This window comes from Hibiscus syriacus, unplaced genomic scaffold (genome assembly GCF_006381635.1).
Source record: "Hibiscus syriacus cultivar Baekdansim isolate YM2019G1 unplaced genomic scaffold, ASM638163v2 tig00110204_pilon, whole genome shotgun sequence".
Taxonomy (NCBI): domain Eukaryota; kingdom Viridiplantae; phylum Streptophyta; class Magnoliopsida; order Malvales; family Malvaceae; genus Hibiscus; species Hibiscus syriacus.
The window spans coordinates 833,031-858,033 of record NW_024062626.1 but is presented as its reverse complement, the minus strand read 5'-3'; the positions used below and the strand labels follow the sequence as shown (position 1 = coordinate 858,033).

Sequence of the window (25,003 nt, the reverse complement as noted above, 5' to 3'; positions counted from 1 at the left end):
TTCTTTTTAAAATTTTATTTAACGATTAGTTTATGTTTTATTTTAGTATTTTGCGGTTAAAAAGTTAACAAATATTTATACTTGATATTTTCTATGGGTAATTTATATCATTAACCACTCAACTATCTTCTCACTTCTATTTTGGTTATTGAAATTTATATTTTTAAACTCCAATCACTTAACGTTCAAATTACTCCCATTTTAATCATTCTAACTTATTTTATTAATACATGAGGGGTTTGTGATTTAGAGTTTATGATATAATTTTAAATTTATTTTATTATTTTAATTATATATTAATAAAATAATAATAATAAATGTCACATCACAAAAAATATTAATAAGATAAATTAGAGTGATTAGAACATGAACAATTTGAAAGTTGAGTAATTAAATTAAATTTTTTTAACTTTTATTGACCAAAAATAAGAGAGAATATAATTACATGATGAATGATTAATTTACTTATAAAAATATTACATACAGGTTTTTATGTTTTCAACGATAATGTACCAAAATAAATAAAATTGTATTTAGTATTTTTATATTTCTGGGTCCAGAGGAGACCAAATGACTTGAATTTTTTGAAATAGGGTCATAAGTCGTTCTCGATCCATGAACTGGGTTTTTCGCTTTTCAGAAAATCTATTCGACTTTTGAGACCCACATCCTGTGAATCTGTCAAGCAACGTGTATTTGATCAGACCATGAAATTCCGATACGCCATGGTTTGTTCATCGAACCAGAACCGTAGCATGGAGGCCCACTGTCTCCTCAAGAAGCAGGGTTTCGACGTCTCCTCCTACGGGACAGGGGCTCACGTTAAGCTCCCTGGACCCTCTCTCAGAGAACCCAACGTCTACGAGTTCGGCACCCCTTACAAACACATGTTCGAAGACCTCCGCCGCAAAGATCCTGACCTGTAACTAACTCTTCTCTTCTTCTTCTCACTTTCACTCTCGCGATTTCAGTGAAAATTGAAAATCCAGAGTGTTTTTTCCCTTCCCTTTCCAGGTATAAGCGGAATGGGATATTGCCGATGCTTAAAAGAAACTTGAGTGTGAAACTAGCGCCCCAACGTTGGCAAGACAATGCAGCTGATGGTTATTTTGACATCGTTTTTACTTTCGAAGAGAAGGTTTTCGACATGGTTCTTGAAGGTTCTGCTGCTCCTTTTCAATTATAAATATGTATATATGGTTATACTAATTGCTCTAGGAATTTTATGGGATTAAGTGAACTTTATGCTTTTTCTAACTCATAGTAGTTTTTTGTTGCTGAGATTATCGATTATGTGAGGATATTTATGTAAGGATGAAATACTAATATGTTTTCTATGTAATATAGTAATTAGTTAGAATCATGATCTTAATTGATGGAAAAGAACGATAATTTTAATCTGAAATCCTAACTCTTTTACAATGCTAATTGTATTTTCCAATTATTTTTCGCTTTTGGTCCATTTGCTCTCTTTGCTGTCATACTTGTTTTGTTTTGTTTTGTGTCTTTCTACTTCTCTATTCAGTTCTTATTCTCATCACCGATGCTCTTTGATGTTGATTGTAGTCACATCAAGTATGAACCATACATATCAATTATAATACCGGATTGAAAGGTTTTGCTTGCTACCATAACCATGCCTCAGAAAATTTTCAATCTATGTTTTGTAGGATTTCTCTCTCTTTAGGTGTCTGTGGCTGTTTTACAATTCTAAGAGTTGCCTCAAGAATCACATAATGAATTGGAAGTCATGATATCATTTCTTCATCTAATTTTCAATGTCATTGGTTATAGAAATTCATGATTTTGTCTGACCGGCCCAATTGTCATTCAAGAACCAAGGTGCACGGTATGTTGCATGATTAAAATGATTTTAGGAAAGTTACATGGTGAAACAGATTAGGACATAGAAAGTCTACTCTCCTTAGGAAATTAACCAGTGTCAACTTAGGTCGTGCTTTCAGTGCTGCCATTCTAGAGAGGATTTGCCAAGTGGTCAAGGTGTGTGTCTGGAGACTTAATATTGCCGGAGACTTTTTTTTTTCTGTTTTTTACAAGTTTTGGAGGAGAATACATTCTGGAGGTTCGGGATAAGTTGTTGGCTGTTGGAGTGAAACTATTTCCAATGGACCTTTCCTCAAAACATTTCTCCCCCTTTTATTTTATACCTTAGTATGGCCATTATTTTCATAAGCTTATTGAGCTTGTTCATTTTTTCTGACCTTTAGGGCATTTGAATCTTCTCCGATGTTTAGTAAATATAAATTTAATTTTACCTGTCGACTGAAAGTCATCAAAGATAATGTTGGAAGCCATGAATTGGAGATGATTCTGCTTTCCTCCAATAAGTTCTTGACTTTTGATTTCTTGTCAAACTAATCTGCATTTGATAATGCATCTGTATTTACATGTAGTTCAAATAGTTACTTAAGTTACAATCAGCCCTAGAATCTTTCTATCCAATGAGAATTTTCTTTTCCTTTCCTTTTGCCCCTTAATACTTTTATTTATTATCATCTTGATGTGTTGATAATGGCAGATCTGCACAACCGGGATCAAGTTCTCTTGAAAAGTGTGTTGGTGATCAATTTAGAGGTTAAAGATAATCATGAGGAAGCTGCTGTTGGAGCCCGTCTTGCTTTAGATCTTTGTGAACAGGTGCATGTCAACAATTGTTATGTTTTTTATATTCTGTTACGTTTGGTATTTCATCAATAGGCTGTTACATTTGATACTACCCTTTTTCATGTGATTTCCATCCTTAGATCGAAGCTGTTGAGTCGTGGGAGGACTCGGTTGATGATATTATGATTTCTTTCGAGAACAAACACCATAGGAAGCTGATGTATAGCATCTCTTTCTACTGAAGGTATCCCTTACACTTGAATAATAAGTACCTTCTTTCCCGACTGTTAATTTGACACTTACTAAGATTTTGTTGCCGTTAACCAGTTCCTCATTGTGCATCCCACCATTTTATTTTGATCTTTTTGTGTAGGATTAGTTTGAGAGCATGATCATGAAAGAATCGGGATCACAATCTATATATATGGTGCTCATACCGAATCCTATAGAGAACGAGCCTTGTAACCTCATCGGCAAGCCGTCTTCAAGCAAGCAGGATGAATCATTATTACTTTGTAACTTCCCTCTTCATGAATGGTACTTGATCGTTTCTTTTAATGGATATTGGCCATGTTTGCTGTCTCCATTACAATCCAATATTTGGCTCAATTTTATATGGCAATCCCTCCAACGCAACTATACCATATCTATGTATTAATCTGGCTGTCTCTACCTATAGGAAACTTGAACTTTTAGAGACAGATCATTCCTTGAAGAAAGGCCATCTAAAATCAATTCAAAGATGTACATGTACATTTGCTAACCAGTCAAGAGAACCACTCCAGTGCTCGTCATGGTCCCACTGTATCTTCATATTTGCATATCAATCTGGTTCACGAGGGGGGGGGGGGGAGGAACCCCAAAGGTTATGTCCAAGTTTTACCACTGATAGCTTTGAAATATTACAAGAAGCTCATAGCTCAAATCAACCCTGAAGATGGGAATCCAATTCAACATGCATATACCCAAAGTGTTTATGATCCAAATTGTTAAATGACAACAATAGAGTTATTCTCCTATAGCATTTACCACGATATTCAGTTAATATTCTCGATTAATAACAAAATATTGAAATAAAGTAGTTATTTTGATATTTTTTAAAAAATATCTTTTGGCAAACAAAGACATGACGTAATCAACATTTTGAAACAAATATGAAAGAGTAATCAATAATGAAAGTCTATCTCAAAAGAGAATAGTAAATTTTGTCAAGTTCTAATTATGCGCTGAGAGATGGTGCCTATGCTTATATATTATTTGGATTTGATTTGAAAAAAAATTAGTTTATATTTAAATATCATAATTAAAATTAGAATGAATGAAAAGAAAATTGTGTATAATTTAAAAACTGAGGTCGTGATTTGAGAAGTGAATAAAACCAGGGGCATTGAATCTTGAGAAAACATTGCCTGGATTTATACAAACAGTAACTCAACTGGATTACGTTGCTTTGGTGATTAGTTTAGGGTTAAAAACCAGGGACATTAAATCTTGAGAATGAGATGGTTTAGACAAATTTGACCAGAATTGTGATGTGATGGGAGTCGTGTTTGGTTGGTTTAGAGATTTTAAAATGATGCTTTATCAGCTTGGAAAACCTGTCTTTTACTTCATGTAATGCTGTTTCAATGACTTTTTGTTTCTCCCTCGTTAATATATTGTTTACACATTATAACTCAGGTTTCATCAACACACTTTGCAAAGGTTAAAATTTTGGTAGTAATCTTTTCAAGTTTCCCATACATGACATGATAATTCTCAATTCAAATCTTATCTTAATTAAATATATTTATATTCTAATAAATATCTATTATTTAAGGAAGAACATCACCCTCCGTATTGGGAAAGATTGTAAACAAAAGTATTGAACAAGCGAGGTGTTTACTTCATTGAATTACACACACTTATATACATTGATGCATCTCACATTCCTCATAACTGCAGCTTAATAGACTCTAACAATCTAGCTTAGCTGCTTAACAAATTAACTGACTCTAACACCACAGCCACTAGTATACACCCACGTGTCTCTAATTATAACAGTCTAACATTCCCCCTACTTGTTCCAGTTTTTTTGTTTGTTCTTACAAACAAGTACAACACATATTCTGTTGCGAAACTCTTCAAAGGCGGTTCTGGTCAGAGGTTTGGTGAAACCATCAGCAATCTGATGTGCAGTTGGAACATAGTTAACCTGAATCTGCTTGGCAGCTACCTTCTCCTGAACAAAGTGCACGTCCAAGTCTATGTGTTTTGACTGAGCGTGATAAACCGAATTGGCACTCATTGCCATTGCACCAGTGTTATCACACCAAACTACTGGTTCTTGTAGTTGCTGTAACCCTATATCAGCAAGTTCACCCACGTTATTCAGCAGCAATGTCAACTACACATTTTTACTCAGCTTCCATCGTTGATCTGGAGACTGATTTCTGCTTCTTGGAGCTCCATGCAACAAGACATCGACCAACAAATACTCCATAGCCAGAGATAGATCTCCTATCATCAACACTAGCTCCCTTAACAAACGTTGAAATTGTCAACCCTGCATCAATCGACTGAAACAACAGTCCATAGTCCACAGTTCCAGCCAAATACCTTAATATTCTCTTAACTGCAAGCATATGCGTTTCTCGTGGAGCATGCATATACTGTGCCACCTTCCCAACACTGTAAGCTAAGTCTGGTCGCGTGTGACACACATATAACAGAGAACCAACGATACTTCTATATTTACTAGGGTTCATAAATAATTCACCCTCGTCCCCCGAAAGCTTAGAAGACATTACCATTGGTGTCGTGCACGCAACAACTCCTTTCATTCCAGACTTCTCAAGCAATTCCAGTACAAACTTCCTCTGACTTAATATAACTGAGCCATGTGCCCTATACACTTCAATTCCAAAAAAGAAACTAAGTAAGCCAATATCCTGTAACGAGAACCTGTTTCTGAGTTGCTGAACCATCTCTTGAATTGCCCTTGATGACCGCCCAGTGATGACAATGTCATCAACATATACCAACAGAAATAACTCTCCATCATCCCTTTTGCTAATGAACAATGAGGGATCAGCTCGTGAGGCTGCAAAGCCAATCTGAACTAGACTATCTCGAAGTTTTGTGTGCCAATTTCGTGGGGCTTGCCTAAGACCATAGAGAGCCTTTTTAAGTTTGCAGACAAAAGGAGTTCCATCCATATCATTTTGCTCGAATCCTGGTGGTTGCTACATGAAGACATCTTCATCAAGATCCCCATTAAGGAACGCATTATTGATGTCTACATGTCTCAATTCTCAACCGTTAGCCACAGCTAAAGCCAACACAACATTAAAGGAAGAAAACCTTACAACTGGGCTAAAAGTGTCAGTAAAATCATGCCCAAAACTTGTGAGAAACCTTTTGCGACCAATCGTGCCTTATATCGTTGTATAGAACCGTCAGGATTGCATTTGATTTTAAACAACCACTTGCAGCCAACTGGAGCACGACCTGCTGTCAACTTAACCAACACCCATGTGTTGTTCTTCTAAAGAGCATCATACTCAGCTTGAAATGTTCTCTCCAACTAGCAGTCTGTAATGCTTCATGAATCGTAGAGGGCACTTCATTCTCAAAATAATTGGTGTAGGATTTAGGTTTAAACACTCCACACTTGCTACGTGTTAGCATGGGATGATGATTTTGTAGCAATGTGTTACTCTGCATCCGACTACGTGCTGCTGTGTCTGCCCCTCCACCTGATTCAACACGATCATCTACACTAGCCATGCTCAGAGGCATAGTTGAGTTTACATCATCATTCACAGTGGTATCTTTGGTTTCTTGTGTTGTGACTTCCTCAGCCATATGCGGTGCATCTTCATGCTGAAAAGGAACATCCAACTGAGTTTCACCCGTAGCTTCATTATCATGAACACAATCAACTACCTCGTCTGGAGTAACACTGCAAGGCCAACTTCTCACATCAGCAACAATAGGGATGTCCCAAAACTGTACTCCTGAACAATGATGTTTTGAACGTACCACTACTTTATCTACAAAGGGAAAACCCATTTTGTTAAATACGACATGGCGTGATATATACACCCTACCATCACTCGCAAGGCACTGATATCCTTTGTGCTGAGGACTGAAGCCAAGGTAAGTGCATGGTTGTAATCGAAAATCTAACTTGTGATTTTGAAAGGGCCTCAGATGTGGAAATCATTGACACCTGAAAACTTTCAACGAATCATACTCTGGTTTCTTTTGAAACAACTTTTCAAATGGTGTCATTCCATTAAGAATTATTGTAGGCAGTCGATTAATAAGGTGAACTGCAGTTACTACTGCATATGACCAGTATCGAATAGGCAGGGATCCTTGAGCCAGAAGAACGAGCCCAAGTTCAGCTATATGCCGATGTTTACGTTCCACAACACCATTCTGTTCAGATGTGTGTGGACAGGATAACCGATGAGTGATCCCTGATTTTGCTAGAATCATCGAGAGCGAGCGAAACTCACCACCCCAGTCTGATTGGATTACCTTGATTGTTAGCCCAAACTGATTTTCTACAAGCTTATGAAACAGCTGGAAAGTTGTACAAGCTTGTGCTTTACTTTTGAGGAGATAAACCCATGTGTAACGTGTGCGTGCATCAACAAATGAGATGTAATAATGGAAGCCATTAGATGCAACATGGGGAGGTCCCCACAGATCAGAGAACACAAGTTCAAATGGAGTAGTATACTGCCACTTCGAGGAAGAAAATGGCATTTTATGGCTTTTTCCCATAAAGTAAGCCAACACGTTTTATTAACATTCAAATCAAGTTTTGCATTAATTTCTTTAGCTATTTTATTCATATCATAGCTGGATGGATGCCCTAATCGATGATGCCACAGTTCAGATTATGACATGCTAGCAGACACGAGATGAGCTACAACATTATGTCTCTCTACACGCTTACAGCCAAACGAAAAGATGTACATCACTTCCTTCTCTTCACCTTGCAGGAGAGTTTCCTTAGTAGCCTCATCACGAACATAACACTTTTCAACATGAAATTCAAGGAAGACATCATTGTCCCTAGTAGGGGTGTAAACGAGCCGAGTCGAGCTTGAGTATTGCTGAGCTCGACTCGACTCGAAAACTCTGAAATGGAGCTCGACTCGACTCGACTCGAAAACTCACGGGCTTAAAATTTTCAAGCTCGACTCGAAATCCTGAACTGAAGCTCATGAGCAGCTCGAAAAGGCTCGAAATGAAAAAAAAATTCTTAAACTTAACTCGATTGAAGCCTCAAACTCGAACATAAACCTTAAATACATAAAATCTTACTGTATTTTTTTTAAAAAGAAATCAAACATAAATATTAATATTATTGTTGAAAACATTTTGATGTTTCAATATAACAAATTAAGTTAAATGAATTTTAAGATTTTACAAATGATTTTCTAACTATATTCGATTCAATTAATCGAATATCAAGCTATTACTTCAAGTCTTTCAAGATCAATTTTAAACCTTACTAAATGTGTAAATTTGTGTTTTATACTTAAACTATTTTTAAACAAATTTTCACAAAGTATTTTGAACCAAAATCAAGCCTAAAATCAAATTTTCAAAGTGATGCACCGATGCACCAATCCATGCATCGATGCACCATGAATTAAATTTAACATCGAATGCATTTCATGAATCGATGCACTAGCCATGCATCGATGCACTCTGGCTATTTTGAAACATCGAATGCACTTGATGCATCGATGCACTCTTAGTGCACCGATGCACTAAGGATCTAACGGTTAAAATATTTGAATTTTACACTGATGCACCATGGGTATGCATCGATGCACTGACGCTCCCAACTGCTTTAATTAATTGTTTTCACACTTAAACGACTCTATTGACTCCACTAAGCATCCCCAACGTTCAGAATCATTTGAAGGTGTATTTAAACAAGCTTAGAAGCCTTTGATCAATAACAAGAAACATCAAGCAACTAGAATCAAGAGAGAATTAAAGAGAAAGCATCAAACCTCAAGTTTGAGCATTTCAAGCCTATTTTTCATTCAATATTCATTTTTCTTTCAAGAACACTTATTGTGCTCAATTTTATTTATTCTTGAGTGTTCTTTCTTTGTTCTAGAATTGTGCAAACATATTTGCCTTATGAGGTTTTTCTTGTAAGTTTGCAAATTTGTAATATTCTCTTTGAGAAAATAGTGTTATCAAGAATTGGGATATATTCTTGAGGGAGTTGTAAGGTTATCTCTTTGGCCTCAAAAGAAAGAACAAATTAGTGAATTTGTTGGAAAATCCTTAGTGTGGATAGCTAAGGTAGTGGACGTAGACTTTGGTTGATAAAGTCGAACCATTGTAAATCGCTGTGCAATTACTTTCAAATTTCTGCAAAAGCTTCCACCAAAATTTTTATTACTAATTCACCCCCCTCTTGGTCGATTCCATCGATCGATTAACTCAACAATTGGTATCAAAGCCTCACTCATTTGAAGGTTTAATCGTATCTTGAGTCGATTCGGGAAGAGTTACATCGATTATCAAGTCATCAATGGCCCCCGCTTCAAATTTCAACTCCAGTCTCGATTCGATGCCCGTCAACAAGCCTCCTTTCTTCAATGGAACAAACTATGCCTATTGGAAAAATAGGATGATGTATTTCATTCAAGCAAGTGACATGGGAGCATGGAATACCGTAGAAGAAGGATACATCAAGCCTCTTACTCATCCGAGATTGTGGAGTGAAGGAGAGACAAGAATGTTCCAACTCAACTCCAAAGCTATCCATATCATATTTTGTACTCTTGGACCAGATGAATATGGAAGAGTTTCATCTTGTACAGCCGCCAAAGAAATATGGGACAAACTTCAAGTCACTCATGAAGGTACCGATGATATAAAGAAATCCAAAATTAGTATTCTAACGCATAGCTATGAAAATTTCAGGATGAAACCAAATGAAGATATCAAAGCTATGACGGATAAATTTTCAACGATTGTCAATGGTCTCAAATCATATGGAGAGATCATTTCAAATGAAAAACTTGTAAGGAAGTTAGTCTACTCTCTTCCAAAATTCGTGGCAATCAAAGAAAACGATAATCATCGAGTCACCAAATGATGCTTGAAGATGAAGTGGACCTCGATAAAATTGACGAGACACCAAATGAGAAGGAGAAGAAGAAAAACATTGGAGTTGCTCTCAAATCCACAAAAGATGAGAGTGATTCGAATGACGATGACGATGACGAGGAAATGACATTATTTTCCAAACGATTCAGAAAGTTGATGATGCCCAACCGAGGTAGAAAATTCAAACGCAATGAAGGCTTCAAAACTGAATCGAAGGAGAAATACCCGATCATTTGCTATGAATGCAAAAAGCCGAGGTATGTCAAATATGATTGCCCACAATTGAAGAAAAATGGTCAATCCAAAAAGAAGCACAAGGCTCATGTAGCTACATGGAGCGATGAAGAAGGTTATGATGAAGAGGAACAAGAAATTACAAACTTGTGCTTAATGGTTATCGGGGAAGATTTTAAGGTAACCTCTAACTCATTTGATTCCGATGAATTATCTTATGATGAGTTATTAGAGGATTATAATGATTTGGCTTCGGATTATAAGACTCTATTTTCAAAATACAAAAATGATATTTCAAAATTGAAAAACGAAAATAGTCTTTTATCCAAGACCAACAATGAGCTTGAAAGTAAGATAAAAGAATTACAAATCAAAATTATTGATTTTGAAAAGAAAAATATTGATTTGCATAATTTACTTTCAAAAGTTCATGATGATCATCAAAAGAAGATTGATGATCTTAAAACTTCTTTTAATAAGGTTGGTACAAAATTTTTTGAAAAAAAGTGAGAATTCAAAATCCAACTTTGTTAAGAAAAGTTTTAGAAACTACAATCATAGAAGTCCTCAAAGAACTTCAAATGGTAAAATCCTTATAAGTATATGGGTTCCTAAAGAACTCATTAATACTAAAGATAAAAATGTCCTTCATAAATGGATACCTAAGGGGACAAGGATTTTAGAAACTAATGAATATGGACCCAAAAGAATTTGGGTACCAAAAATTAGAAATTAATCTATGTTTGTAGGAAAAAGAGCATTGCTACAAGGCACGGGAAACAAATCCAAATTCATGGTACCTTGATAGTGGATGCTCGAGACATATGACCAGAGACAAAAGCCAGTTCATAGAGCTTAACGCCAAAAATGGAGGAGAAGTGACTTTTGGTGATAATTCAAAAGGTCACATTGAAGGTATTGGTATTATAGGTAATACCTCTTCCATACAAATTGAAAATGTGTTATATGTGAATGGATTAAAGCATAATCTATTGAGTATTAGTTAATTATGCGATAAGGGATTCAATGTCATGCTTGAAATTAATGGTTGTAAAGTCATTGACATTGCATCTAATCGGGTTATGCTTATTGGTCATAGAATAGGAAACATATACATGGTGCACTTAGATTCTATTAATATGACTAATTTGTGCCTAGTTCCTAAGGATGAGCATGATAGTTGGTTATGGCATAGGTGACTAGGACATGCTAGCATGAGTGTTTTGCAATGGCTAATTCAAGGAGACTTAGTAAGAGCGTTTCCTAAGCTTAAATTTGATAATAATAAAATCTGTGATGCTTGTGCTAAAGGAAAACAAAAGTGAATTTCTTTTAAATCCATTAATGATGTGTCAACTAGTAGAGTATTACAATTGATCCATATAGATCTTTTTGAGCAAACTAGGACTACTAGCTTGGGTGGAAAACAATATGCATTTGTCTTGGTAGATGATCATTCTAGATATACTTGGGTTCTATTCTTAAGTACTAAAGATGAAGTATTGGAAAATTTCATCACATTTTCAAAAGTGATCCAAAACGAAAAAGGTTACTCTATCACTAGTGTTAGAAGTGATCATGACACTGAATTTGAAAATCTTGGATTTAATGAGTTCTGTAATTCTAATGGTATTAGCCATAATTTTTCAGCACCTAGAACCCCTCAACAAAATGGAGTTGTTGAGAGGAAAAATCGAACTTTAGAAGAAATGGCTAGAACCATGCTTTGTGAAAATAATTTTCCAAAATATTTTTGGGCGGAAGCCACAAACACCGCTTGTTATGTTGTAAATCGAGTAATAATTAGGCCAATTTTAAAGAAAACTCCATATGAAATTTTCAAAAATAAAAAGCCTAATATTAGCTATTTTCATCCTTTTGGATGTAAATGTTTTGTTTTAAACAACGATAAAGAAAACCTTGGCAAATTTGATGCTAAAAGTGATGAAGGAATTTTTCTAGGTTATTCCTTAAATTCTAAAGCTTATCGAGTATTTAATAAAAGAACTTTAGTTGTAGAAGAGTCTATACATGTTGTTTTCGATGATAATCTCCTTCCGAGGAAGGATTCCTGTGTTAATGATGATGTAGGTATTATAAATACAAATGACGTTAGACATGATGTTGGAGAATCATCATCAAAGGAAGAAACGAAAGATGAGGAAACTCATGATCCTCTCGAGAATCCAACCATTGAAGAAAGGGAAGTATCTTATCCAAGAGAGTACAACTATGTCAAGGATGGTGAGATTATAGGTGATCCATCCAAAGGGGTAACAACTCGATCTTCTCTTAGAAATATTTGTAATTATGTTGCATTTATTTCATGTATAGAGCCTAAGAATATTAAAGAAGCGTTAAATGATGAACATTGGATTATGGCTATGCAAGAAGAATTAAATCAATTTAAGAGAAGTAAAGTATGGACATTAGTTGAAAGGCCTAGTAATAAATCTACTATAGGTACTAGATGGGTATTTAGGAATAAGCTTGATGAAAGTGGTAATATAGTGAGAAACAAGGCTAGACTTGTTGCTCAAGGGTATACTCAAGAAGAGGGCATAGACTATGATGAAACATACGCTCCCGTAGCTAGGATGGAAGCAATTAGAATGCTATTAGCATTTTCATGTTTTCATGAATTTAAATTATATCAAATGGATGTTAAAGTACATTTTTAAATGGTTTTATAAAAGAAGAAGTGTATGTGGAACAACCTCCAGGAAGAATCGAAATTTCCGGATCATGTTCTTAAATTGACAAAAGCACTTTATGGTTTAAAACAAGCTCCTAGAGCTTGTTATGAAAGATTGTAAAATTTTTTAATTGAAAAAGGTTTTTCAAAAGGAATGGTTGACACTATATTTTTTTAAAGCATAAAGGTAAAGATTTATTAGTAGTTCAAATTTATGTTGATGATATAATATTTGGTTCTACTAATGATGTTTTTTTTGCCAAGAATTTTCTAAGCTAATGCAAAGTGAATTTGAGATGAGCATGATGAGGGAGCTCTCATTTTTCTTGGGACTCCAAATCAAGCAAAGAAAAGATGGCATCTTCATCAATCAAGGTAAATACGTCAAAGATATGCTCAAGAAGTTTGGGCTGGAAAATGGGAAACCTTATGACACTCCAATGAGCTCATCAACAAAGCTTGACTTAGATGAAGAAGGTAAATGTATTGATGTTAAATTATATAGGTCAATGATTGGTTCTTTACTCTATCTTACTGCAAGTAGACTGGACATTATGTTTAGTGTTTGCTTATGTGCTAGATTTCAATCATGTCCTAAAGAATCATATTTACTAGCTGTTAAGAGGATCTTTAGATACCTTAAGGACACTCCTAGTATAGGACTTTGGTATCCTAGAGACTCTAGCTTTAGCTTGCATGCCTTCTCAGATGCGGATTATGGAGGATGCAAATTAGATAGGAAAATCACCTCTGGTACTTGCCAATTCCTTAGAAATATGCTAATTTCATGGTTTTCAAAGAAACAAAATTGTGTTGTATTATCTACCACTGAAGCGAAATACATTTCAACCGGTAGTTGTTGTGCACAAGTTTTATGGATGAAACAACAATTGTTTGATTATGGAATTGAAGTAGGTACTATTCCTATCAAGTGTGACAATACTAGTGCTATTTGTCTCACTAAAAATCTCATCCAACACTCTAGAACTAAACATATTGAAATTAGACATCACTTCATTAGAGACCATATCGCTAAGAAAGATGTAGTTCTAGAATTTGTTGATACTTTGCACCAATTAGCGGATATTTTTACAAAGCCTTTAGACAAGGAAAGATTTTGGACACTTAGGAGAGAATTAGGTTTAACCAACCTATTTTCACTTAGTGTTTAAAATAATTTTAGCACTTTTAAAAATAAATGAAAAATGCTTATAATAATAATTTTTGATTGCATTCTATGCTATTAGTTAGGGGGAGTTTATGTTATTTGGTGAAAATTAATTTTATGTTCAAATATTGTTTAAAGATTAATTTGATTGATTGAACATGATTAATTTTCAATATATGAGTTGCCAATACCACTAGAGCTAATTAATTTAGCATTTTGAGTGTTTAAAATGGATTTATGACAATTTTGTGCTTAATGCATCGATACACTTAACAGTGCACCAATGCATCCCTTTGAATGTACATCGATACATCAGCTGATGCACCGATGCACGCCCTTGAATGTGCATCGATGCACAAGAGCCATGCATCGATGCATCCGTTGGGTTTTGGGGTTTCAAAGGCTTATTTTTCTTATTTATCTCAAACCCTAAAAAACTATTCTCTCTAGTCGTTCGTCTCTCTCACTCTAAAAATCTCCATTCTTGCTCAAAATCAACGATTTTTCGTCGGAATCTTCAAGATTTTCAACTTTCGAACCTGCTTATATCATTAAATCGTGCAAAACAACTCCTCACCCCTCTCAATTGGATTTTTGAACTTTTATTTCATATATATTTTGGTTTGTTTCAATATATGCATCATTTACTTTTTTAGTTGAAATATGACCAATTTACCATTTCACATTTGATTTGAATATTGATTATGAACACTGCTGGCTAACCTCTCTTTTGATCTTTGATCTTAGTAGCTTAAGCTATATTCAATTAAAATGTTTAATCAATTGGCTATGTTTTTCAAAGCCTTCAGTTTTTGAGACTTTTTGATTTAACAAAAAGGGGAGAAGTGTTAAGTGTTAAAAATGTTTTTAAAAAGGGGAGAAGTGTTATAGTAAGGGGGAGTAATTTCAAAATTGATTTCAAAACTTATTTTCAAAGAAAATATTAAAATTACTCAAGAGTTTTGTTATATCAAAAAGGGGGAGATTGTTGAAAATATTTTGATGTTTCGATATAACAAATTAAGTTAAATGAATTTTACAAATGATTTTCTAAGTATATTCGATTCAATTAATCGAATATCAAGCTATTACTCCAAGTCTTTCAAGATTAATTTTAAACCTTACGAAATGTGTAAATTTGTGTTTTATACTTAAATTATTTTTAAACAAATTTTCACAAAGTATTTTGAACAAAAATCAAGCCTAAAATAAAATTTTCAAAGTGATGCACCGATGCACCAATCCATGCATCGATGCACCATGAATTAAATTGAACATCGAATGCATTTCATGCATCGATGCACATACCATGCACCGATGCACTGAGGATTTTATGAAAACATCGAATGCATTTGATGCATAGATGCACCAGCCATGCATCGATGCACTCTGGCTATTTTGAAACATCGAATGCACTTGATGCATCGATGCACTCTTAGTGCACCGATGCACTAAGGATCCAACGGTCAAAATATTTGAATTTTACACTGATGCACCGATGCACCATGGGTATTGTAGACACTCATTTTTGTCCATCTTTTTTATTATATATATATATATATATATATTATATAGTTTGAAATCATTTTGAAAACTATATAATATATGATTTTCTAAAAAAGAAAACATCTTAAAAATATATAATATATGGTTTTTGAAAATATTTTTTGAAAACATATATATTATATAATTTTTGAATTGTTTTTTGAAACCATATATATTATATAGTTTTTAAAACCATTTTGAAAACTTATATAATATATAATTTTAAAATCGTTTTAAAATTTATATAATATATAGTTAAAAAAACATTTTTGAAACATATAAATATAGTTTTAAAACGTTTTTGAAAACTATAACATATAGTTTGAAAACGTTTTTTAAATTTATATAATATATGATTTTGAAAATATCTTTGAAATATATATTATATAAAGTTTAAAAACATTTTTTTATCATATAGTATTTTTTTTATTATTTGTTTTTGTTTTTATTATTTATTTTATCGTTTTTTTGGGTGGTTGTACAGGTCCAAGAATCCAGTCCAGTGCATAGGTCAAGTAGTTGGGCCTGAACCAGCCCAAGACCCTTAGGGTTTCCCACATGTCTCACAGCACTGCGCCGCATGGGAAACCAACACGGCCAGTCATGCCAAACGGCCAGAAGTGTCCGGCCGAGATCCCCGGGACTGAACCATCCCGGGGTACTCGGCAACAACCCACCACGATCCCGCTCATCTCGGAACCTGAACGGCCAACACTAGGGCTATAAGAAGCCCCCGGTTAGGCCATGCAAAGGAGAGGAGGATCAACAGAAAATCGAGCGAAACCAGGCAACACAGCTAAACACAACCAAATCTAGACAAAACGATCACAAACTCATACCATCAACCATCATCACAAAACCATAGTACATCGAGGCACAACGGTACACGAACAAATAAAGATCAACCATAGTACCAACAAAACAACATCAACACAGCCAGAAAAACACACGGCCACACCAAAACAATACACCGAGAGAGTAAATCGAGAGACAGCGAAACACCAAAACACCCTCAACCGAGAACAAAGATCACCACAAAACCACAGCAGAACACATAAAAAAGAGAGAGGATTTTTGGGTTGAAAAAAACGAGAGAAAGGAAGACTGAACCATTATCATCGATGTTGAACGCTATATCATCTCACCGATCACGGAATCACGAAAGCTAAAGAGGTAGTCAGTTTTTACTTTCGTATTTTATTTGGGGTGGATATTGGTGAGCTTTTGAAGAGAAATGGAGAGAAGAGAGGAGGAAAACGACACAAGGCATAGGGGTCTGAATAAAATTAGATTTTATGTTATTGAACCTTTAGTTGGGCGGAGAGGACAAATCAAATGGTTCAGTTTACTATTTCGAGGACATAAATGTTGGAATTAGTAGGGTAGCCCAATTGATTCTATGATTTTATCATTTAAAGTTGAACTGTGTACCCAAAATATCTTGTCCATTGATGGTTCCAAATATTTTGAATAAAATAATATGGTTCCCATAGACAAAATATAGTTGTTTCACGTGATGGCCTCTCTGGAATCTTGTAGCATTTGCTTTCATGTTTTTTTCTTTTCTTAATCATATATTTTTCTATTATGTTTCTTTTGTTTGTTTATTTTATTTTCATTTTTTAATCTAATTAGCTTTTTATTCTTTTCTATTATTTTTTTTGTGGTTTGTTTTCATTTATTTTTTCATATTTTTACTAATCATTTTTATATTTTCTTTATTATTTATTTATGTCTTAATACTAGTAATTTTTTCGTTTTGACTTCGGTTATGTTTAATCTTGCCATTGGCGTTTCTTTTTAATCTAATACACCTTTCTTGTTTATGTTTTTAATTATTTTGTGTTACCAGTAGGTGTGATTTGTTCTTATTTTATTTACTTTTATTTCATACTCTGTTAATTTCTATTTTCGGCATGTACCCATTTTTTTCTGTTCTATTTAAAACATTATAATTTAGCCTTTTGTTTTTTTTTATTCAATTAAGTTTGTTTACCTAACATTTTTTAAAGAAGTCACAACTGATCAAAAGGTAAGCAATTTGAGTCGAATTTTTAAATTTTAATTTAAAATTTAAAATTTCGCAATTAAAGACAATCGATAAATTAATTGGTACCGAAAGGGCGGTTCAAGGGTGCTAATCCTTCCTTGACCGTAATCGACTCCCAAACCCGACATGTTTTTGGTACAACGCAGATCAGGTAAAATGGTGTCCGACCCACCTAAATTCATTTTAAAATGGTCGGTGGCGACTCTAACCCAATTCATTCAAGTCGAAGCCCAATTTCGGGGCCCAACCGAAAGACGGTTGCGACAGCTTGGCGACTCCACTGGGGATCGGTAAGTGAGTCAGGTCAGAATTAATTTCCGGTTGTCTTTTTATGCGAAAATTGTAAATTTAAATTTTAATTTATTTATTCGATTCCAATTATTTACCTTTGATTATTTTTCAAATAAATAGTTGTACTAACATTTTTTCAATGATTTCAGATTTTTGAAAAGTTTCTATCTCAGGCTCTGTACCCGAGCTCCGAACCCTTTTAAGTAGAGGCGAAAGCGACGCCTTCGTGTGAATTTATTCACCGTATGGGCCTAGCAAGTAACCTTCGGGATTCATATACCTTATGCCTTCGTGTGAATTCATTCTCCGTATGGGCATAAGGGAATGTTTCCTCTCGAGTTTAACTTAGTCCACACAAGCTTATAATGGGCTTAGGACTAAGGGTCTGGCAAGCCCAAGGGGGCACCGACAAGGGGAACTCGAGTACCTTTTTAGAACCTAAACTGGGAGAGTATAGGGAATTAGAGCCCACCCCAAAACCTCATTTCAGACCCTAGGCTGCTTTGATTTTATTTCCTGCTTTACTTTCTGTTCAAAGCATGCGAATTAGACAAATATGCGGTTAAGATTTGTTTGAAATTAGCATGCGGGATAGATATCATGTCCGGGTAGGAAGTAAAGCATGTGGGGTAGATATCATGTGGGGTAGATATCATGTGGGGTAGGATTTTTTGTTTTTTTTTATTATTTTGATTTACCTCACTAACTCTTTTTATTTTTGTTCTCTTTTATTTTGTTTTCATCATTTGCATCATTTAAACGAGGCATTGATTCACCAAAAAAGTGCTTGTTAAATATGAATAATCTGCATTAATGGACAAAGGGGTTGTAATACAATAGATGAAAATGCAGAGGACAGTCTAAGAGGCGACTATGTGTCACCTTCAATCCAGAGGACGTGGTGCCCGCAATTGAAGAGTATATCATCATACTGCATTATAAAGGACTCAATGAACCGGGTCTAAATTAAGCACAATGAAAGTCCATCTTTGAAGAACTGACTGGCAGAAGTTGCAGGGGCAAGATGAAGACCACTGATCTTAGGATTCACTTCAAAGACGACAATGGCAAAACGATAGTTGGAATTGGAGACCATTGCTGACGAATTCAAACAAATGACTTCACGTAGTTTCTATCAATTGGGGGCTCCAATAACGTATTCGTTGGGAACATTTCAAATTCCAGAGATGCAGTCATTCGAGACTTCTTAGGCCAGTACAAAAAAGCAACTCGACATTTGTACAGTTCACCCGAAGAAGCTAGAGCGGTTCGACAGGTTATTCAATCGGTGACAGACGAAAGACTAGTCGACATATCAGAAGCTGTCAATTTTTTTTTGTCTCTTAAAAGATAAAACATTTTTGTCCCAATAAGGATTATTTTTAATAACAGATACATTTTTGGATTAATGCCTCGATCATTTCATGCATCATGCATTCTTGCATATTTCGCATAGTTTTCCTTTTTTCACTGCATTCACATGAACTAATAAGATATTTTCATAACGGAAGGGTACAAACACTGGACATACCTCCACAAGCTTCGAGCACGTGTCATCCTCATTCAAACCGAAAAGAAGATGGAAGCCAGAATTACTCAGATCGAAGAGAACATGTTGAAGCTCCAGAGAGAGTTAGAAGAAAAGATAAATCAGAATAGCCAGAGTACCCTAGATGCAATCACAAAAGGCCAAGAGTCCTTGATCGATCAGATCGTTGCCAAGTTAGTTGGCTTATGTCAGACAAGTGTGCCTGGGGCAGACTCATCGGAAGGGGTAACCATGCCACCTACCCCGCAAGTGGTTGTCTCACCCAGAACCTTACCAGGACTTCAAGATAATTCGGATGGTTATCGCATTTCGAAAATTAAAGAAGAGGTCAAAACAACGAGGGTAGAAATTACCATTAACCCAGGAGGTAGAACGGGTGGAAAGCCTCCCCTGAAGAAGAAAGAAAGAGAGATCATCAACATTTCAAAGTTGTTTCCAGTCGTACCCTTTTGTAGGCAAAAACCAAGGAAGGAAAAAGAGCATTTTGATCCTATTCCCATGACATACAAGGAGCTCTACCAACAACTGTTTGACGCACATGTGGTGTCACCCTATCCCGAGACACCTCTAAAGCCCCCATACCCCAGGTGGTATGACAAAAATGTGCATTGTGAATATCATGGCAGTGTTCCGGGGCATGCTATTGAAAATTGCCTCCCCTTTAAGAGGGTTATCCAAAGGATGCGCAACAGGGGTTGGATTCATTTTAATAATTCAGAATCACTCCACGTTGCACAGAACCCCCAACCAAATCATGAAGAGAATAAGGAAAGTGCAGTTACCGAGAAAAAAGGTAAAAAGGCCAAAACCAGAGTTTCCGAAGTGAAGATACCTCTTGCTTGGGTATGGAGGCAAATGATAAATGAGGGGTTTCTTGCACCACATCTTGGCACATCAGATTCCAAAAGTGACAGTTATTGTTGTTATCACAATGAAGATGGACATGATGTACAAGAATGTACAGAATTTAGAGCCTTGGTCCAACTAATGATGGACAAGAAAGAGCTGGAATTTTACGATGAAAGCAATGACACTCCTAAAGCAGAAAGAGTCATGGCAAGTGGGGCATCCTGATGAGGCCTTATTCAATTTTGAGACATGTTGTTTGAATTTGTTTTTGATTTTTTTCCCTCATGTTTAGGACTTGTTTTTGAACTTTCTTTGGATATTTGAATAAATTTATGCTACTTTAAAGATTGTAAGCAATGAATCACATTTGCAAACTCGCGATTCTTTGAATATCATCTGAATTAAGAAACTCTGTAAATGGTTCAAAGTTACAGATCTTTGACGAAGTAACATGATTTAAAAACAAGGACTTTGACCTTACCCAGAATATACTCTCAAACACCATACCCTACTCTTGCAATTAACCAATATAACCTTTTCCTTTCATAAGGTGCGGACAACATGGGGCATCGTTTGCATATGACGATTACTATACTTTTTATTTAAGACGTTCAAGTGATGATAATGATCTTCACAGATGGAATAGTCGAGTAAGTGAATCTAGTTTAGGTCAGTTGCTTGAAAATTGAACTCTAAAGATGAAATTTTTGACTTTCAACAAATACCTAGGCTATAACAGGTTCTTCTTGACAATCTTAAGAAATTAAATCTGTAAAGCTGAGCTATTCCACTAAGGCAATTGGTTCTAGAGGAAACTCGAAAGCCCTGGCTTTATGAATAGATTGCATTCAAACCATGACATTGCTCGGACACTTGGCAATTCGGTGTCTGCTCTACTGCTTTTGTCCGGTCCAAGACTTCGTGATGAGATGAACCCTTCAGTTAACTTGATAAAACTGATTATAATGTTAACTTGTCCCTCTAAAGCAATTGGTTAAACGCCCTGGCTTTATGGATTCAGCTAGCCAGACAATGGTAAACTAAACCAAATTTATCTAAGCAAGAACTTTTCGGTAATGATGGACTAAGGGAGTTAAGGAACACCTGTTATAGTCAACTACACACGAGCACTCAAGAATTTCATTTTTAGACCGATATTTTTTGCACTGCCTTCGTTAGAGGAGCTTGCAAAGCTTGAACAAATGGAAGATTTCAGAGGACCGAAATAAAAGGTCTAGTAATTGATTATGTTAATTGCATCATTTTGTCCGCGCCTAATTGAAATGCCAAAGCATGGTTCGATATTTAAAAAAATGACATCTTTGGTTACCAAAACCTTATAAATGAGGCCAACCTAAAGCCAACCCATCCATTTGAACATTTGTCAAAGAGCTGTAACTCTGAAAGCGTTAAAAGAGCTATTGATTCCTTTGATATTCTTTGAACTCACATTTATAATATTGATTCAATTGCGAATAATATTTTAAAACATTTTTATCATTTTCCCTCCTAAAACAAGAAAAAGGAGAAAAACATTTTCAAACAGAACAATCTCAGATGTGAAATGTCTGTAAAGCCCAAGCTCGAGAAGCAAATGGGGCACGATCGATTCCAAGAACCAGATTAGCAGACAAAGCACGAAATTCCATCCAAGAAATTGCACATAATTTATTCATGTTGCATGCATCTTAGACATACTTAGGTGCATCATATTCATCATTTTAGCATACATAATTTTGCAGCTTTCAGAGTCAAGCTTCGACTTCAGGATGAAGGCTACTCGACTTGCAAGCACCTTTAAAGAACGATGGTGTAACTCAGCAGCAAGAAGCTACACCTCAACTGACTTTACATATCTACAGATCTCAGAACCAATTTCAGATGGGTTCGAGAACCAATTCAGATCAAATTCAGTTCAACTCAACTCAACAATGAGTAACATGTTTCCAGTTTATGTCTTCAAGCCAGATTTCAATTCCACAACGGAAGATATTTGGTTGTCAGAATTCATCAACGGGCTTTCCCATAAAATGGGAGTCATCCAAAGATGGTCTTACTTGGTTCTCGCTCAGAGGAACCACCTGAAGAATCATGACCGGCTTCAACCCGTTAAGGGAAGCCATTTTTTTAAACAAATCATTTGCAGCATAACTTAAGTCGAGAAGGGTTATATGCCAACCAAATACCTTCGAGTTCGACTACACTCAGCTCCAAGGCATATCATTTTCAGCACAACTTAAGTCTAGAAGGGTTGTCTGCCAACAAAAGACCTTCGAGTTCGACTACGCTCAGCTCCAAGGCACATCATTTGCAGCATAGCTTAAGTCGAGAAGGGCTATCTACCAAAGACCCCCGAGTTCGATTACACTCAGCTTCGAGGGCACATCATTTACAGTATAACTCAAGGCTAGAAGAGTTATCTGTGACCAAAAGACCTTTGAGTTCGGCTACGCTCAGCTCAACGGCACATCATTTGCAGCACAACTTAAGTCTACAAGGGTTGTCTGCCAACAAAAGACCTTTGAGTTCGACTACGCTCAGCTCAACGGCACATCATTTGCAGTATAGCTTAAGTCGAGAAGGGCTATCTGCCAAAGACCCCCGAGTTCGATTACACTCAGCTTCGAGGGCACATCATTTACAGCATAACTCAAGGCTAGAAGGGTTATCTGTGACCAAAAGATCTTCGAGTTCGACTACGCTCAGCTCAAAGGCATATCATTTGCAGCACAACTTGAATCTAGAAGGGTTGTCTGCCAACCAAAGACCTTTGAGTTCGACTACGCTCAGTTCAACGGCACATCATTTGCAGTATAGCTTAAGTCGAGAAGGGCTATCTGCCAAAGACCCCCGAGTTCAATTACACTCAGCTTCGAGGGCATATCATTTACAACATAACTCAAGGCTAGAAGGGTTATCTGTGACCAAAAGACCTTCGAGTTCGACTACGCTCAGCTCTGAGGCACATCATTTGCAGTATAGCTTAAGTCGAGAAGGGTTATCTGCCAAAGACCCTCGAGTTCAATTACTCTCAGCTTGGAGGGCACATCATTCACAATATAACTCAAGGCTAGAAGGGCTATTTGTCAATAAAATTACCGAGTTCGATTCCGTTCAGCTCGATGACACATCATTCACTACTGTCCGGTTGTATTCGAGGCTTTCAAGTCGAGAATAAGACTCGGGTTAGCCGTGCCTTAGTGACAAGAAACCGCTTTCCGACAGTATAGCTTAAGTCGATAAAAGCTATCTGTCAACGAATACCTTTCGAGTTCGATTTCATTCAGCTCGAAATCAACCACTGGGTAGAGTCCAGGTACTATTTTCCATTCGAGTTTTAACCAAGGTCTTTAAACTAGGAAGAAGACCGAGGTTGACTGCAATTTGGCAACGAGAAGCTACATTCTGATTCCGAACTACGACTTCAATTCTATATCATTTCAAGATAGATTGGACTTCACAACGGAGGAGCCATCTGCAACCTAATTCGACAGGGAGTTATTCTTCAACTCCACCGAACGAAAATTTGTGTCTTTTTATCTTTGTCCTATTTTTCGTTCCACGAAAAAGGACAAAGAGGGGCAGTTGTAGACACTCATTTTTGTCCATCTTTTTTATTATATATATATATATATATATATATTATATAGTTTGAAATCATTTTGAAAACTATATAATATATGATTTTCTAAAAAAGAAAACATCTTAAAAATATATAATATATGGTTTTTGAAAATATTTTTTGAAAACATATATATTATATAATTTTTGAATTGTTTTTTGAAACCATATATATTATATAGTTTTTAAAACCATTTTGAAAACTTATATAATATATAATTTTAAAATCGTTTTAAAATTTATATAATATATAGTTAAAAAAACATTTTTGAAACATATAATATAGTTTTAAAACGTTTTTGAAAACTATAACATATAGTTTGAAAACGTTTTTTAAATTTATATAATATATGATTTTGAAAATATCTTTGAAATATATATTATATAAAGTTTAAAAACATTTTTTTATCATATAGTATTTTTTTATTATTTGTTTTTGTTTTTATTATTTATTTTATCGTTTTTTGGGTGTTTGTACAGGTCCAAGAATCCAGTCCAGTGCACAGGTCAAGTAGTTGGGCCTGAACCAGCCCAAGACCCTTAGGGTTTCCCACATGTCTCACAGCACTGCGTCGCATGGGAAACCAACACGGCCAGTCATGCCAAACGGCCAGAAGTGTCCGGCCGAGATCCCCGGGACTGAACCATCCCGGGGTACTCGGCAACAACCCACCACGATCCCGCTCATCTCGGAACCTGAACGGCCAACACTAGGGCTATAAGAAGCCCCCGGTTAGGCCATGCAAAGGAGAGGAGGATCAACAAAAAACCGAGCGAAACCAGGCAACACAGCTAAACACAACCAAATCTAGACAAAACGATCACAAACTCATACCATCAACCATCATCACAAAACCATAGTACATCGAGGCACAACGGTACACGAACAAATAAAGATCAACCATAGTACCAACAAAACAACATCAACACAGCCAGAAAAACACACGGCCACACCAAAACAATACATCGAGAGAGTAAATCGAGAGACAGCGAAACACCAAAACACCCTCAACCGAGAACAAAGATCACCACAAAACCACAGCAGAACACATAAAAAAGAGAGAGGATTTTTGGGTTGAAAAAAACGAGAGAAAGGAAGACCGAACCATTATCATCGATGTTGAACGCTATATCATCTCACCGATCACGGAATCACGAAAGCTAAAGAGGTAGTCAGTTTTTACTTTCGTATTTTATTTGGGGTGGATATTGGTGAGCTTTTGAAGAGAAATGGAGAGA

At 35.8% G+C, this 25,003-nt stretch overlaps 1 protein-coding gene across 3 annotated transcripts; it reads left to right on the top strand.

The window, feature by feature from the left end:
* The first annotated feature begins 678 nt into the window (after positions 1 to 678).
* LOC120219125 (RNA polymerase II subunit A C-terminal domain phosphatase SSU72) lies at positions 679 to 25,003 on the top strand. 3 transcript variants are annotated; one of them, XM_039215988.1, is made up of 7 exons: positions 679 to 922; positions 1,015 to 1,160; positions 2,540 to 2,658; positions 2,766 to 2,869; positions 22,047 to 22,056; positions 22,306 to 22,309; positions 24,993 to 25,003. In XM_039215988.1, exons 1-4 carry the CDS (start codon positions 708 to 710, stop codon positions 2,865 to 2,867), a joined length of 582 nt encoding a protein of 193 aa, XP_039071919.1. In that variant the 5' UTR covers positions 679 to 707; the 3' UTR covers positions 2,868 to 2,869; positions 22,047 to 22,056; positions 22,306 to 22,309; positions 24,993 to 25,003. The 3 variants fall into 3 exon arrangements, with proteins under 3 accessions (XP_039071919.1, XP_039071918.1, XP_039071920.1); XM_039215987.1 differs by lacking the exons at positions 22,047 to 22,056; positions 22,306 to 22,309; positions 24,993 to 25,003 and adding exons at positions 3,818 to 3,823; positions 7,339 to 7,350; XM_039215989.1 differs by lacking the exons at positions 22,047 to 22,056; positions 22,306 to 22,309; positions 24,993 to 25,003 and adding an exon at positions 2,999 to 3,098.

Excerpts from the sequence above, each read along its gene's own strand:
- LOC120219125 (XM_039215988.1), top strand. The coding sequence starts at position 708 with ATGAAATTCCGATACGCCATGGTTTGTTCATCGAACCAGAACCGTAGC. Across the intron at positions 1,161-2,539 it reads TTTCGACATGGTTCTTGAAG|ATCTGCACAACCGGGATCAA; the intron begins GTTCTGCTGCTC and ends TGATAATGGCAG. Across the intron at positions 2,659-2,765 it reads CTTTAGATCTTTGTGAACAG|ATCGAAGCTGTTGAGTCGTG; the intron begins GTGCATGTCAAC and ends TTCCATCCTTAG.